Source organism: Pan troglodytes, chromosome 17 (genome assembly GCF_028858775.2).
Source record: "Pan troglodytes isolate AG18354 chromosome 17, NHGRI_mPanTro3-v2.0_pri, whole genome shotgun sequence".
In the NCBI taxonomy this organism is placed as follows: domain Eukaryota; kingdom Metazoa; phylum Chordata; class Mammalia; order Primates; family Hominidae; genus Pan; species Pan troglodytes.
Genome location: NC_072415.2, coordinates 22,810,592 through 22,825,741, shown reverse-complemented (window position 1 = coordinate 22,825,741; position 15,150 = coordinate 22,810,592). Strand labels below are relative to the sequence as shown.

At 37.9% G+C, this 15,150-nt stretch overlaps 1 protein-coding gene across 14 annotated transcripts in view; it reads left to right on the top strand.

The window, feature by feature from the left end:
• The window catches only part of PTPRM (protein tyrosine phosphatase receptor type M), an 826,360-nt gene that overhangs the window by 499,953 nt on the left and 311,257 nt on the right, over positions 1–15,150 (top strand). For all 14 annotated transcript variants that reach the window (XM_512029.7, XM_009433655.5, XM_009433656.5 and 11 more), the window contains 2 exons: positions 5,954–6,155; positions 9,037–9,139. In XM_512029.7, coding sequence (XP_512029.4) covers positions 5,954–6,155; positions 9,037–9,139 — 305 coding nt within the window. The remainder of the gene's footprint in view (positions 1–5,953; positions 6,156–9,036; positions 9,140–15,150) is intronic.

Here is a 15,150-nt window from a genome sequence, read left to right as displayed (position 1 = left end):
GACATTTTTGTTATATATTTTTCTAAGCTTGATATAAAACTCAGCAGTCATTAAAAATAAAGATTGACAGATTTGGTTATATAAAATTGTAAACTTCTGAATGATGAAAGATACCATGAAGGAGGTCTGAGTACAAACAGAAGACTTGGAGAGATTATTTTCAGCACTTACAGCAGTCAACAGGCTGGTGGCTATAATATATAGAGACCTGCTACGTAGTAATAAGAAAAAAACAAAACACTCTATTAGGAAATAAAATGGACAAAGACACTTCAAAAAAAAATTCACCCAGCATGTAAGTATATGGTAAAGTACCTACCCAGCCTTACTAATGATTGAGAAATGGAGTATTACAAGTGATACAGAAGTTTAAATTTCTATAATATCAAGTGTTAATCAGTGATGTGGAGAAATGTGTACATGCATAGTCTGTTGATGGGAACACACATTTTGCAGTCTTTTTTTGTAGGCAATTAGGGAGAATCTATCAAAATTTAAACATAGCTTGCCAAACCTATTTCTAGAAGTTTATTAGTAATACTCCCCAATGTACAAGGATATTTGCCCAAGTATTTTCATTGTACCCTACTAACTTTACATATCTCTAGTGAGTAAATACCAGACTCCTGGTCATGAGACTAACACATGGATTGTTTTAAAAGCTTTAGTATGTCTGAGATATTGGAAAAAGACAAAAGTAGAAAAGGTACTGTTCCTTTTCTGTTGAAGTAACTGCCCCATCAGCAACCAACTATAGAAAGAATGAAATGAGTTCCAAACTTAGGGACTCAATACATGAGTGTGTGACTAGAGTATCAAGTGCAGTTTTGGTTGGGCACTTTAATCAAGTAGAATGGTCTAGATTTGCCAGCTGATTGGGACATTCAAGAGTCTAGAGTTGAAGACACCTTAATATCCTTAGCCTGGATAACTGGGCTGTTAGTCACCATCAGCTGAGATAGGTGGTTATGTAGAGGGAATGAGAATTTAGGGGCCGTGTTAAGAAGTTTGTTTTCAATACTCAAGGGCTTCTGTGATCCAACCCAAATCTATATTTATAACGCCATCTCCTACTATTTTTCTTCTGGAACTCAATGAGCCATGTATATGAAATTGTCTCTTCGCCAAGAGCCTTCTGAGCCATCGCACACCCTGCTTTTGCTTAGATTCATTCTGCCTGTGCCATCCCATCGCTCTCCTCCTATAGCAGCTCTGCCTATCTTTCAGTATTTTATTCAAGTACTTTACTTTTCCTTGAAATATCCTAGGTCCTTTCCTCCCCTAAAATCAGATTTAATTATTCATTCCTTTGTTTTCTCAGAATAATTGCTTAAACCTCAATTAGAGGATGATGTTTTATGCTGGCTGGAATTACCATCAACTCACACTCTAGAAGATTTTGATTCCCCTCTTCTATAACATGCAAGTCAAAGATTGCATGTTATTCTATCTTGGTTTCCCATGAATCTCTCAGTTTAGAATTTGAGGCTTTAAGTAGAGAAAGGGAAGACAATTTTGGAAGATTTCAGGCACTTACCTGCAAATCAGAAATCATCCAATAGAAGCAACAGTTTACTCCATCTCACCCAAATCTAACCCTCACACATGATGTTGAGATCTCAGTTTGCTTTTGACATGGCACATCCCATAAAATTACTTACATCCAACACTGCAGCAGCAACGTTTTTTACGGAGGCTTCATTACAGTTTCCTAGACCTTCAGCCAGGGACAGAGTACAAGTACAGAAGCTTCCAGACTTCCTTCTTGTAGTTTCCTGCTGTACTGAAGTACTTAACAGGCACTTAATAAGCATGTATTGAATGAACAAGTGGAAAAGTAAATGCTGAAACCATATGGACATTTGAGTTTGAGCATGGGGGTGTATTTTGGTGCACTTTAGAGCAGCTGCTGAGGTTGGTGAATGTCTACCATCAGCTCTGTGGCAGGCAGTGGGGTTGTAGAGTTAGAGTGCCCCTGCTGCCGAGAAGCTTTTCTCATTCTGATATTCAGACTCCAGGGCTCTGTGGACGGGTCTGAGATGGGGAAACCCATCACCTTTGTGACATTTGGTGGACATATACATGCCCAACATATTTGTTTGTTAGGGGTGAGGGAGAGGATCTGTAATTTTTAGGAGTGCATGAATTAGTGTATACATGTGTTTTTTAGAAGTAGGAAAGAGAAGGTGTCTAATTTTTACCAAATTGTCAAAGGGCTATGACTGGAAGCCAGCTAAGAACCCCAGTGTTATTTTGCAGCCACAAGGCTTTCAGCAAGTCCAAGCCCATCAGCCCTGCTGGAACAACAAGTCCCTTAGTAAAGCGTTTGCTTGATAGTCTCTGTGGGTGGAGCAAAGATCCCACTTGTCTTGAGTGTTTACATGAGCGCATGCACACACCCGCTCTCCCCAGGAGTAGTTTTAGGAAAATAGATACTGAGTGCCAAATATTTACTGATCACAATGGGATCAGGAAAAGAATAAGACATCAGCCACTCCTCAGAAAGAAGATACAATTACATGAAATGTTCCAATTCCTCTGGTATATTTAAATCATGATTTAAGATCAAAGAAGAGATTTCACAGTACTCCAAGATTCATTGCCCAGTGAATTGTATGAACAGTCACAACACAGGCATTCAGTGGATCTAGTGATTGTTAGGCCAGGTTTAGGAAGGCTTTACAGATACACAGAATGGGAACTCTGGATTGGGACATGGATGGGTACTTTTTTTGTCCCAGTCTCATCTTTGGAAACCAACCCTCCCTCCCTCCTTTTCTCCCTCCTTCTCTCCCTCCCTCCCTCTCACCCTCCCTCCCTCTCTCCCCTTCTCTCTCTGCTTTTTTTTCATTTGGTTTCTGTGACAGCTTTCTCTCCTTTGGCTCTCTTCTTGCATTTCTGGCTCTTCTGTTGGCTTCTCCTCCTCTATCCTGTATTAAATACCTACATTCATTAGGGAGTGGTACCAGGCTCCTTTCTTTTTTTTCTAAACTTCCTTCCCTAGTGACCCCCTCCATTCCAGAATTGAATATCATCTCAATCAATGTTCATCACCCCCAGTCTTCACTTCCAGCCCAGTCCTCTCGAATCACAGCTTCATGTCATACATGTGTGTCCACCTGACTGCCGTGGGCATTTCCAACTTAGTATGTCCACCTGTGTCTGTAAATTTCTCCTCATATGTTCCATTCTTTTCGATACATGGGACCGTCTTCTGATCAAGCCCAAAATGGAACCTATCCTTTATTCCATCCTCTTTTTTTTATATCCAGTCCTTCACTGAGTTCTGTCCATTTTATCTCTAAAAGATGCCAATTCTTTTCATCTCTTGCTGTCTGTACCAGCCCCACCTTATTCCAAGCCCCTGTATTTTCTCCCTTGTGCTATAGCTCTAGGCCCTGGACTCTGCTGTACTTCCTAGTGCCCTCCCCACTACCTCAATTGCCCCACCAATCAAATCAACCTTCCACCTGCAGTCAGGGTGAACTCTTTATAAGGGAAATTAGATCATTTTATTTTCATGCTTAAAAGCGTTCAAGGGCTCCCTGTTGTATGTATCCAAACTTTTTATCTTGGGGTGCAAAGCACTGTACAGTATGGTCCTACCCACTTCTCAAGCCCCCAAGGAACAACACCGACCTCCTTTCTGTTCATATACTGTGCCGCTTCACTGCCTTAGTTGCTACTGTTCTTCCCCAAACTCTCAGCATGACTAACTCCTTGGGAAAGTTCAAATCTCTTCAGCTTAACTGACATCTCAGTGGGCCCTTCCCCAGCCACTCTTAAGTGGCTGTGTAATAACCTCTCTCCCCTGACAGTTCTCCTTATTTTAGCACCCTATTCGTTTCTTCCATGGAACTTGGTGTTTTGAAAGTATTCATTTACTTACTGTATGCCTCCCCAGCTCCATCCCACCCTGTCCAGATTCTCAGTTATCTGAAACAGGGCGTGTATTTACCTGCTGGCCATGGTGCTTGCAGAGTGTCAGTGTTCAATCAATGTTTGAATAAAGTAAATGAATCTGAATAGGTAGAAAACATGGAAACAGAGCTAACTGTCTCATGTTCCAGGCAGGTGAAAGTTTACGAGCAAAAGCAGTGTCAGAAAAGCCCCATTAGTGTTTGTAGGGCAGTTAGTCTTTATCCGCTGACCAGAACAGAAGGGAATATAATGGTATAGTATCACAGATTCAGAAGTAAGTTTGGAGAAGGTGAGAGCAAAACTAAGGAGTTTGGGCTTTCTCTCGTATGCATTTATGTTTCATTAAGGTTTCTAGACAGGCAATAAAATGAATGAGAACACTAAGCTAGCCACGGTGGGCAGCGTCAGTCCTCATTTTAATTATACTTTGTCATAGTTGTTGGATCACTTCTCCCCTTCCCCTACCAGACTGATACCTCCTTCAGGGAAGGTACGATTCCTAAAGCACCATGCAAGACCCCAGCTCAGAACACAGTGCTTGGCACATGAGAGGGGCTCAATGAATATGTTTCAAATGTATGGGTGAATTAGTGAGTAAACATTGGGAAGCAATTATGCATTCATAATAGAGGTTTAGATCCGTCTCCTCCAAACTGCCTTGTTCCCTGGAGGTATCCGAATGGAGGACCAAGTAATCACACAGCGGTTACATCGCTGACGTCCTTCGCTCAGCCACTGGGGGGTAGATTGGCTTTGTCTCTTCTTGACTTCCTTAACCTTGCATAGGAAGTCTGTTAGAGGGTTAACAATAGATACTCTGCATGACTCCAATAGTGTCATGCACTGCAGTGATTAATATATATAGCAAACAGTTTTCTTGCTAAAGCTTAGTTGATTCAGTCTAAATATTCTTTCAGAGAGGTCTTCTTAATTGTAATGACATGGTATAAATATAAGAAGAAAGAATGTCAATTATCACTTCATATAATAACAGTGTTAGTGTTCATGCACATAAATTACAAGTAAGTTTACCTATTTAAAAGCAAGAAAAGTGCTCAGTTTTGCAATTTAAAACTTTCGAATATGCCACATTTTAAAATTATGTCATTACAACCAGTAGAAGTTAGTAATCACCACTAAAGTGCATGTTCTTGAATAGTTGATGAACTACTCATAGTGAAATTCTTTAAAATATCATTTGAAAGGGTAGGATTTAAAGGCACCTATGTTATATTTATTTTCAAACACTTCAGACTCATCCAACATGCTTTGAATATCTGTTATGTAGCTAGTATCATGAAAACTTCTAGAACTGCACTGTCTCATATGGCAGCTACTAATCACACATGGCAATTTAAGTTCAAATTTTCAGTTACTCAGTCTCACTAACCACATTTCAAATGCTCAGTAGCCAGATGTGGCTAGTGGCTACATTCCCATCATTTCAGAAAGTTCTATTGGAAGACATTGCTCTAAAGAAAAGAAATTAATATGACCCATAATGATCACTCTATTTGTAGCATCAGGAATGACTGGAATCTGTCTAGGATTCCAGTCATTGGAGCAGATATCCTCGCCCACATTGATGAAAACACTTCAGTGCCCTCGTTCCCAATAGGTAATAATCCTAAATCAAATTATGGCCACTAGATTAAAGATGAGGGCTTATCCTTGTCAGTATCTTATCTGTTTGAGCTAGTTGTATATTTTCTTATTTTGTTCTAAACCCATTGTAATGTAGTTTTACAAAATGACATTTTGAAAGCAAACAACTTCAAAGTATTAGCTTAACCCCGAACTCATCCTGTATATTCTAATCTACTGGCTTAAGTTCCCCTGTCTATAAAAGTAATAACTCAACAGCTTTGGCGGAGTTCCTTCATCCCTTCACTGGATTCAGGATTTCAAGAGTCTGAGTAGGAGCTTATCATAAAGTGTCTGACAGTGCATACATCAGAAGGGTTTATTGGATAAAGATGCAATCTGAGTCCATCTGCTCCAGATATTTTATCACTTTCTCATTCTTTTGCAGATCACCTACAAAGCAGTCAGTTCCTTTGACCCAGAAATAGATTTATCCAATCAGAGTGGAAGAGTTTCAAAGCTGGGAAATGAAACCCATTTTCTGTTTTTTGGACTGTATCCGGGGACCACATACTCCTTTACCATCCGAGCTAGCACAGCTAAGGGTTTTGGGCCTCCAGCAACAAACCAGTTCACCACCAAAATATCAGGTACTCTACATTCGTGAGTTGTGTCTTTTATCAGAAGTAACATTTTTGTCCATTTTCATTCCCATTGTCAAGTATGCCAAGCTCGCCCACACTAACATTGTATCCAAAGGAATACCCCTGGATGCCTGAAGCTCAGACTCACAGCTTTAAATGAAGTACTACAAATATTTCTCATTTGGGAGCTTAAGATCCTCACATGTTAGGAAGTGGCTATTGTTTTAGCAGGGCGTCTTGGAGGACTTGGGCATGAGGCAGAAGGTTCTGTTGGGACACTCTCATCCCCTTGTCAATCCCAAGTTGCCAGAGCAGTACTGTTGGAAAAATCTCTGTAATGAACCATGAACCATCGGGAGCTCCGCAGAAAGACAGTCATATAGAGTCTGCTTCCTGAAGGATCAGCCTCCTTGGGATCTCTACCATAAGAAACTTCTGTCCTAAAGAGAGGACATCATGTATTTACATGATGGTACCAGGCACTGAGGGCCTCCAGCTTTTTGCTTTTAGAGACTTAATTATGCCATCTAACAAAAGATGTAATTTGAGAAATATTTCTAGTCATGTTCAACTGTGCAGAAAATGTCTTTGTACTTCAGACTAGAGGAAATTAAGCTGCCATCTGGTATGGGATATACAACAGCAATAAAAAAATTGCATGAATATTTTTTTCCCATTTTTCCCCCTTTGGATATGAGTGTGGAAGTGTTGAGTTTTGGCTTTAACTATTTTGTTTGGGGTGGAGCAGGTGGGGTGGAAGTAGGGAAAGGAGCTAACTCTTGTTATCAGCCATGGTTAGGTCAATAATATTTAGCCTGACCTTTATATCTTTTATCTCTCATTCCTTGTTTTGTATTAATAAAAGTTATCATTTGGAGTTGAAGGAAAGGAATATTCACAGCTAGAGTATTGTAAGTGTTTGGCTAGGTTTTGAGGGAGGGTTTAGAATTTTCTTTTTAAGCAATTATAACAAGGGATAATTTTTTATTGTGTAATATTTTATGAGCACAAACGACTTGAAATTTAATACACTTGATATTCTGTGTATAGAATTAGGTTATAGAAACAGTATGGAGAGTTGAGAAAGAGAAAATAAGTCTTTGGGAAGTTAGAATAATTAGAGATTAGAAAACTGACACAGATTGAAGAAAATGGGTTGGTAGAAGAAAGACCACTGGACTTGGAATCAAAAAATCTAGGTTCTAGTTATGATTTTGCCAGGCACTTCCTCTCTGATTTTGATCAAATAAATTTACTCCTACATACAAATTAAGATAATATTATCTAGTGCATGAATTTATCATGGGGATTTAAAGATGAAATAAGTGCCAATATATATACCTCGAAGCATGTTTTAAGAAATTTTTCCCATGTAAGTTACACTACAAAGATTATTGTCATAATGAGTGTATTTTTTGAATAAAATAATTCATTTTTGCTATTTTTATTAGATAAGAATTCTGACCAACATGGCTGTATTAGTCCGTTCTCACACTGCTAATAAAGACATACCTGAGACTGGGTAACTTATAAAGAAAAGAGGTTTAATTTACTCACAGTTCAGCATGGCTGAGGAGACCTCAGGAAACACAATCATGGTAGATTGTAATCAATGGTTTTGACCACTTTCAGCATGCCAAGTTCAAATAATTTTATTGAAAATCAAGCAACCTGACATTTTCATTAGCCTATATGGCTCATCAAGAATAAGTATTTGATTTTTATAGTCTTAAAACAGTTACAGTTTACAGGTCCTGTTTTCAATTTTCATGGACCTAAGAGAGGGAACCACTCTTGTTAATTCTATGTTATGAATTGGAGTTAATTTTTAAGAGAATTGAAATAAATTTTAATGCTGAGATGATTCAATAAATGGAACTCAGAAGTAACCCATATCTGTTATAAACAAATCTTTTTGTATATGTAAGACAATTTTAAAAACTGTATTTGCAAGAAAATGACCTCTAGCTTTCTCATCAGGAGTCTCTACCAGTGGGCTGTGAAAATATGGTATGCCCTCCCACATCACAGCTCCGTGTAATGATTTGTCTTGTCCGTAATTACTGAAGACCTCTGTTGCTATCATAATAAGACTTAACAGTCTAGAGAAGGAAGATGCTGGAAACTGGCCTTAGAAATAGGATTTACATTGGGAGGAGAACTAACATTTGTAGAATTATATTTGCCTGTCTCTCTGTTCTCTCTTTGAATTACGATAATAAACGTAGAGGGTAGTTCCCCCCATTTTGAGATGTATAGAAGCTCTTATGCTAATTAAAACAAAACAGCAAAAAGTCAAACCCAAGCCTTTCTTATTTCAGTTCCTATGTGTTTTCCACTGTCATGCTTTTCTGAGAGCCCACAGATTGTCACTAATTAATTCCAACAAATCTCTCTGACTCCCACTGTCCTCTTTAAATCCCCAATGAGTCTCTGGTACATGAAAAACCTTGATTTAGATGGAATAACTATAAAGTCCAATGATTATTTCTTAAATATGCCTTTAGCATGAACAGTTTATTTGAGAATTCATGTGTACAGAAAAGTGTACCAATTGTAAGTGTACAGCTCGGTGATTTTTCACAAGCTATGCTCATTTAGCCAGAATCCAAATCAAGAAACAGAATATTACTCACACCTTAGAAGCCCCCTCATACCATCTCCCAACTTCAACTCAAGATCACAGAGGACAGTATGGGCTGCTTTTAGCAGCTGTCGCTGTGATTCTGTGTAGGGAATATATGTGAAGCTTGCTCGTGGTTGTTGATAGCTGCAATGTAAAGTAAATGCACTGTGTTCTTAATGCTCTTTGTAAAAGAAAGTGGAAACTAAACTGAGAAGATAAACCAGAAATAATGAGTCTCCCATTCTACGCCTTTTTCCCCAGCACCTTCTATGCCAGCTTATGAACTTGAGACACCTTTGAATCAAACTGACAATACCGTGACAGTCATGCTGAAACCTGCCCACAGCAGAGGAGCACCTGTCAGGTATGGAACAGAGGGTTGGGCCGGCTCTAGATAGAAGAAAACTAAATCAAGTTGATTAATTCCTCCAATGTGTTTTCTAGGGATTTGCTGCAAATCTCAGCCAGCATGTAAATCCATATCTTTATTAGCTCTAATTAAAAGTAATGACTGAGGAAAATGAAAGGACTTTGATGTAAGGTGATCAAGTATTGTTTAAAGGGTTTTATTCTGATGCAAGTGAGTTGTTCTTTTGAAGATAAGGAACAAAGCACTAGTCTGTTGAGGAGGTAGTTTTAAATTAAAAGGTGACTGCTTGATGCAATTTGGTTACCCAAGGGCAGATGACATTTTTGTTCTCAGCTCTGTTCTTTGAATGGATGTTTGGATTTTTTCATTTGTGTGTTTACTTTGGGTTTTATGTCATTTAATTTTTAGTAAATTGGCTAATTTCTCAATAAAATATGAGATGTATAGTTTTTTGAAAAAATAACAGATTATTGGAAAGAACATTGTGAAGTCTTTATCTGAACAGATTAGAGTTAATTACCAACATCTAGGCCCGCATCTTATTCCATGATGATTTATATAGCTAAGCAATTATAAAGTATAACTTTTATAGTGACTGAATAAAATAAACTGATTATTTCCACGACAGAGCAAAGGATGCCTGAATAGCTCTGGAGTATCAACTTGTCATAAACTCATTAATCTACATAAGTGAAATTTCTACTTGATTCAGAGGGATTTAAATGTTTTACCTTTGTGTTATTGGAATAGTTTCCCTTCAGAGTCATCTATTACTTTGAATAGAGTACTTGGAAGAAAGATTTACATGGACAATTAAGGCATTATAGGGTTTCTTTTCATGTTTCTTTTGTAGAATTTGATTTCATTAATCTTTTGACACCTGGCTATATTTGATCATGTTTTCACTGCAGTATCATAAGGCAGTTAGATTTCTTTCTATTCAGTAAAATATATATGGAGGTTTCGGTTCATAAAGTCATAAGTAAAACCAGAATAGTATTAGTTTTTAGTGAAGTCAGATTAGGGAAGAGTCACAGAAATTTTTATTTGAAAAATCTCCAAAATGTTTAAAGCAATTTTTAGTTTATACTGTAGGATAATGCAACACAGTAGCTCATATGAGGTTTCATGCTTGCTGTTCATAGATGCAGTTTGTGAGAATACTATGAAATATATAAAATCTCTATTCCAAATTGGAGATAGTGTTACTGCTACCTTTCGAGTGATGTGCTTGACACTCCCCAGGCCCTCTGGGTTGATTCCTGTGGGTGGCACTGAGAGGTTGCACTAATCCAATGGACCCAAGGCACGCATTAGATGCTATCCAAGACTCAAGTGTACCCATGACCATGGCTCAGTCTTTTTTGACTTTAAAAGCTGAAATTTATTAAATGAAAATGTATGCTCTGAACATGGCCTTGGGAGTGTCATTTGTTTCTGACCCACTTAACAGTTGCTCAGACTCAGCAATAAAGGGTCATTGGGACAGGACTCAATATTTTACTGCAAAGCATCATGATCATGTGAATAGTTAGAGTTCACTCAGATTCAATGCCTCCAAACTGAAGGAAGCTGAAAGCTTAATCATTTTTCAAAAACAGCCAGTTATCCCATGGTACTTTGTTTTTATATGGATACCTTTTGCACATTTTCTATACTTGTATCTTACTTTCAAACCCTTTCAGTTGGATTTTCATTCGCATCTTTGTATAGATCTTTCCAAGACCAAGTTTTGTTGGTTTGTTTGTTTTTGAGATGGAGTCTCACTCTGGTCGCCCAGGCTGGAATGCAGTGGCCTTATCTCAGCTCACTGCAGCCTCTGCCTCCCAGGTTCAAGCGATTTCTTCTGTCTCAGCCTCCCAAGTAGCTGGGATTACAGACGTGCTACTGCACCCAGCTAATTTTTGTATTTTTAGTAGAGACAGGGTTTCATCATGTTGACCAGGCTGGTCTTGAACTCCTGACCTCAGGTGATCTGCCCATCTTGGCCTCCCAAAGTGCAGGGATTACAGGCGTGAGCCACCATGCCTGGCCAAGACTAAATTTTAAAATAATTGCTCTTTGCACAATATACCTGCACCCCTTTCCCAGTCCTCTTCCCTAGTCTTTACAAGGTGCCAGGCACACTCCAAACTACTGTTCCTATTTCTAGCATATGCCTCACTAAGACATTATTTTGTTGTTGCTTACTTTTACACATGTCTAGTTGTTTTTCGGAGACTTTGGGACCTTACTAGTAGTTCTTGGTGTCCCTCAGGCTTCCTATTCTTACGTCTATAAAAATACAGATCCAAATGCTTGTCAGAGTCCAAAATACATAACTTTCACTGCAGACCTTACATCATTTCATCACTTTGTATTGCCTCACCCTCTTTTACTGTTGTCATAACATCCCGGTTTCCAAGTTCAACACTGCTGTGCTTTTAGGAAGGGTCATGTCAGTATTGGTGAATAAGCTCCTTGAATTTGCCAGGGGCACTTTGCATCCAGTCTCTAATACCTTCTTCCCCTGTTAGCATCTTGAAATTAATAAATATATCCATGTTCATTATTCAAATCTGTAATTTTAGAATCATGATCAATCCTTAAGGGGCATCATTCAGTAAGCATTATGGGGAAACCTGCTATAGACATCATCTTTATTGGAAGGATGCCTATCTTAAATGGGTAAATCGTGTTGGCACAAATTTGAGAGAGGAAATTATTTCAACCTCACCTGTCGAAAAGATTTTTTTTTTTTTTTTTGCAGAAAAGTGAATATTGTCTTCAAGGGATTCATTATATAGGACAACATAATTGGACTGATTATCTGTAGAATAGATGGAAGACCAATATAGCCAGAAAGACTAGGTTGGGGAAAAAAATGTGTATAGTACCCTCTAACTAAATAGGGCATATTAAAATTCTCAATTTCATGTAATGTTTAGACAAATAAGAACTCTGATTATGGAATCGTATGGACCTAAATATAAAGCCATAATGTAAATTAAAACATTTGAACACATCTGGAAATCTGCAAAATGCACATGTAATCAAACTGCAGTACAAGAAAGCTTTTCCCAAATGATAAGATAAATACTAGAAGGAGGAGGGAAATGGAAGCGAACATCTGTTTGCTTTCCTGGATTTTGCACAGTATTGTGTGTTCAAAAATACTGTCATTGTGTGATTTCCAAAACCCATTTTTTTCAATTGATTTGATTTTTTTCTTTAATCCATATTCATTGATGTTGAAAATTCAGTCGAATTTCGTTTACGCACTTCACTAAGTAAGGTGGTCATGTATTGATTTCCCTACAAACACTCAGCTTGGTTCATGTAGATTCTTGAAATTGCACTAAACTCTCAATGTAAATGATTGTTGTCTTTTTATTGATCAACACATCAGCTCTGTCACATAAAATTATTTAAATCCTGAGATGGCCAAGAAGAACACAATTCCATCATTCCAGCCAGTAAACTAGCATGTAGGAGAGAATTTTAATGTCTGTTCATGGATTCAAAGTTTTTTCATTAATAAGATATGGAAAAGTGTAACTTTCTTTCATTTATTTATGTATTTATTCTTTTTTTGAGACAGGTTCTCACTCTATTGCCCAGGCTAGAGTATAGTGGTGCAATTGTAGCTCACTGCAGTCTTGACCTTCTGAGGCTGAAGCGATCCCCCTGCCTCAGCCTCCAGAGTAGGTATTAGAGACAGGATGCACAGTGCCCCTGGCAAATTCAAGGAGCATATTCACCAATACTGACATGACCCTTCCTAAAAGCACAGCAGTGTTCAATTTGGAAAGCAGGGCACCTCAAATGTGGAACTGAAGCCAGAGAGAGATTATTGTTGCTAATGAAAGTCTGTCCCAGCACTTTGGGAGGCAAAGGTGGGAGGATCACTTGAGGCCAGGAGTTTGAGACCACCCTGGGCAATGTAGCAAGACCCTGTCTCTACAAAAAAGAAAATTAAAAAACAAAAACAAACAAACAAAAAACATAGCTGAGCATGGGTATGTGCCTGCAGTCCCAACCTAGGCATGGTTGTGTGTGCCTATACTCAGGAGGCTGAGGCTGGAGGATTGCTTGAACACAGGAGTTCAAGATCAGCCTGGACAACATAGGCCCAACATAGACCCTCTACCAAAAAAAATTTTTTTAAGAAAGACAGGAGATAATCATGCATTTTTGTTTTAAAACGTTTCTCAGAAATTATGGCTGTTGGCATACAAATGGTTGTGGTTTAGTAGTTCAAGGTTATGAAGCATAAAGCATGTTTTTTTTTTCTCAAGCAGCAGCAACCCATTTGTTTATCTCACTGTCTGTAAGTCCAAGGAAAGAGATGTTCAGTCCATTAACACTACCTTCCTAGATATCCCATTCTCTTCTCCACGCAAGGAGCCTTTGAGCATGCCAACCTCATGGGGTTCTTGTGAAGACTAAATGAGGTAATATTATTTAACACTTCAAACCATGCTTTGCACCTACTCAGCACCATGTAAGTGTTTACTCTTGCCTTAGCAGTAGTTCGCATTACACGTTTCTATTCATAAGACCAGCCCTGGTCCTCCAGCATTTCCTTTGTTCATCTCATTTTATTCAAATCTGATATCATGAAAAATCTAATTTTACATGAAAAATATAATTATTTCCTCTATCAACAGAATCATAAATAGAATTCATATAAATTCAGATTTCTCTGATGAATCTTAAATTTGATTGCATGGAGCTACCAGTTTATTTGTGCATTTGCAAGTTTTCAGGAATTGATCTTATAAATAATTAGCAAACTCCCCTGACCCCAAATCTATATAATAACTCAGAAAAAAAAATGGATGTGTTTCCCTATTGATCCCTGAATCATTATGTGATTGTGGTTATTATCAGCTTAACTGAATAAACTTAGCCATAAAACAAGCAAAACGGTCTTCTGTTTATAACCACTCTAAAAGGAGATAAACACTTGGCAACATAGTAAATTTCACAATGTGCCATGGGTATGAAGAACCAGTGAGATGTATTACTTACGTAACTTAACAAAGTCTAATGTTCTAGTCACCCTTTAAGTATATGAATCTCTTTCCACTTTATTAAAAAAAGATATTTGTGATTTACGTGCCATTTTATAATAATTCAGTCCTTATAATTATGTTAGAATTCACTCCCCAGATTCCAGAATTTGTTCTTTTAATCAGAATAGGTTTGTTCAAGAGTTTGATCCTGGCTTAGAGGAGCCAGCTAAATTCTATTATTTATTCAAAAAAGTTTATCCCTTTATAGTATTTTCCTGCTGGAATGACAATATTATTTTGAGAAACAAAAAACTTATAGTGTAAAACCTTGCAATGCAAAGTTTACCTTAAGATATAAGTATTCTGGCCAGGCGCAGTGGCCCATGACTGTAATCCTAACACTTCGGGAGGCCAAGGTGGGAGGATTGCTTGAGCTCAGGAAGTCAAGGCAGCAGTGAGCTGTGATTATGCACTCCAACTTGGGCAGCTGAGCCAGACCCTGTCTCAAAAAAAAAAAAGATATAAATGTTTTGTAATATAAATTTTAAAGTGGCTTTATTTTAACTTAAATCAATATAGGGGCTAGACACGGTGGTTCATACCTGTAATCCCAGCACTTTGGGAGGCCAAGGTTGGAGGATTGCTTGAGCCTGGGAGTGCAAGACCAGCCTGGGCAACAAATCGAGACCCTATCTCAATTATAATTAAATTTAAAAAATTTAAAACAAAATAAAAATAAAATAAATCAATATATGGTTTCCAGATCTAAATAACGCTTACTCTAAATTAATTAGAAACTACTGAATCCATTAATAATTAATACAACTATTGCCCCTAAAATACAAGATCATATCAAGTGTCGCACATAGCCTTTTAGACAGAATTTTTCATTCTTCCTTTGGCAAATGTTAAGGAGGAAACTTCTAATATTCAAATAATCACTCACTTTATATATCACATAAATTATGGGCCTAATTGTTAAAACGAGTGCATGACATAGAGGAGGAC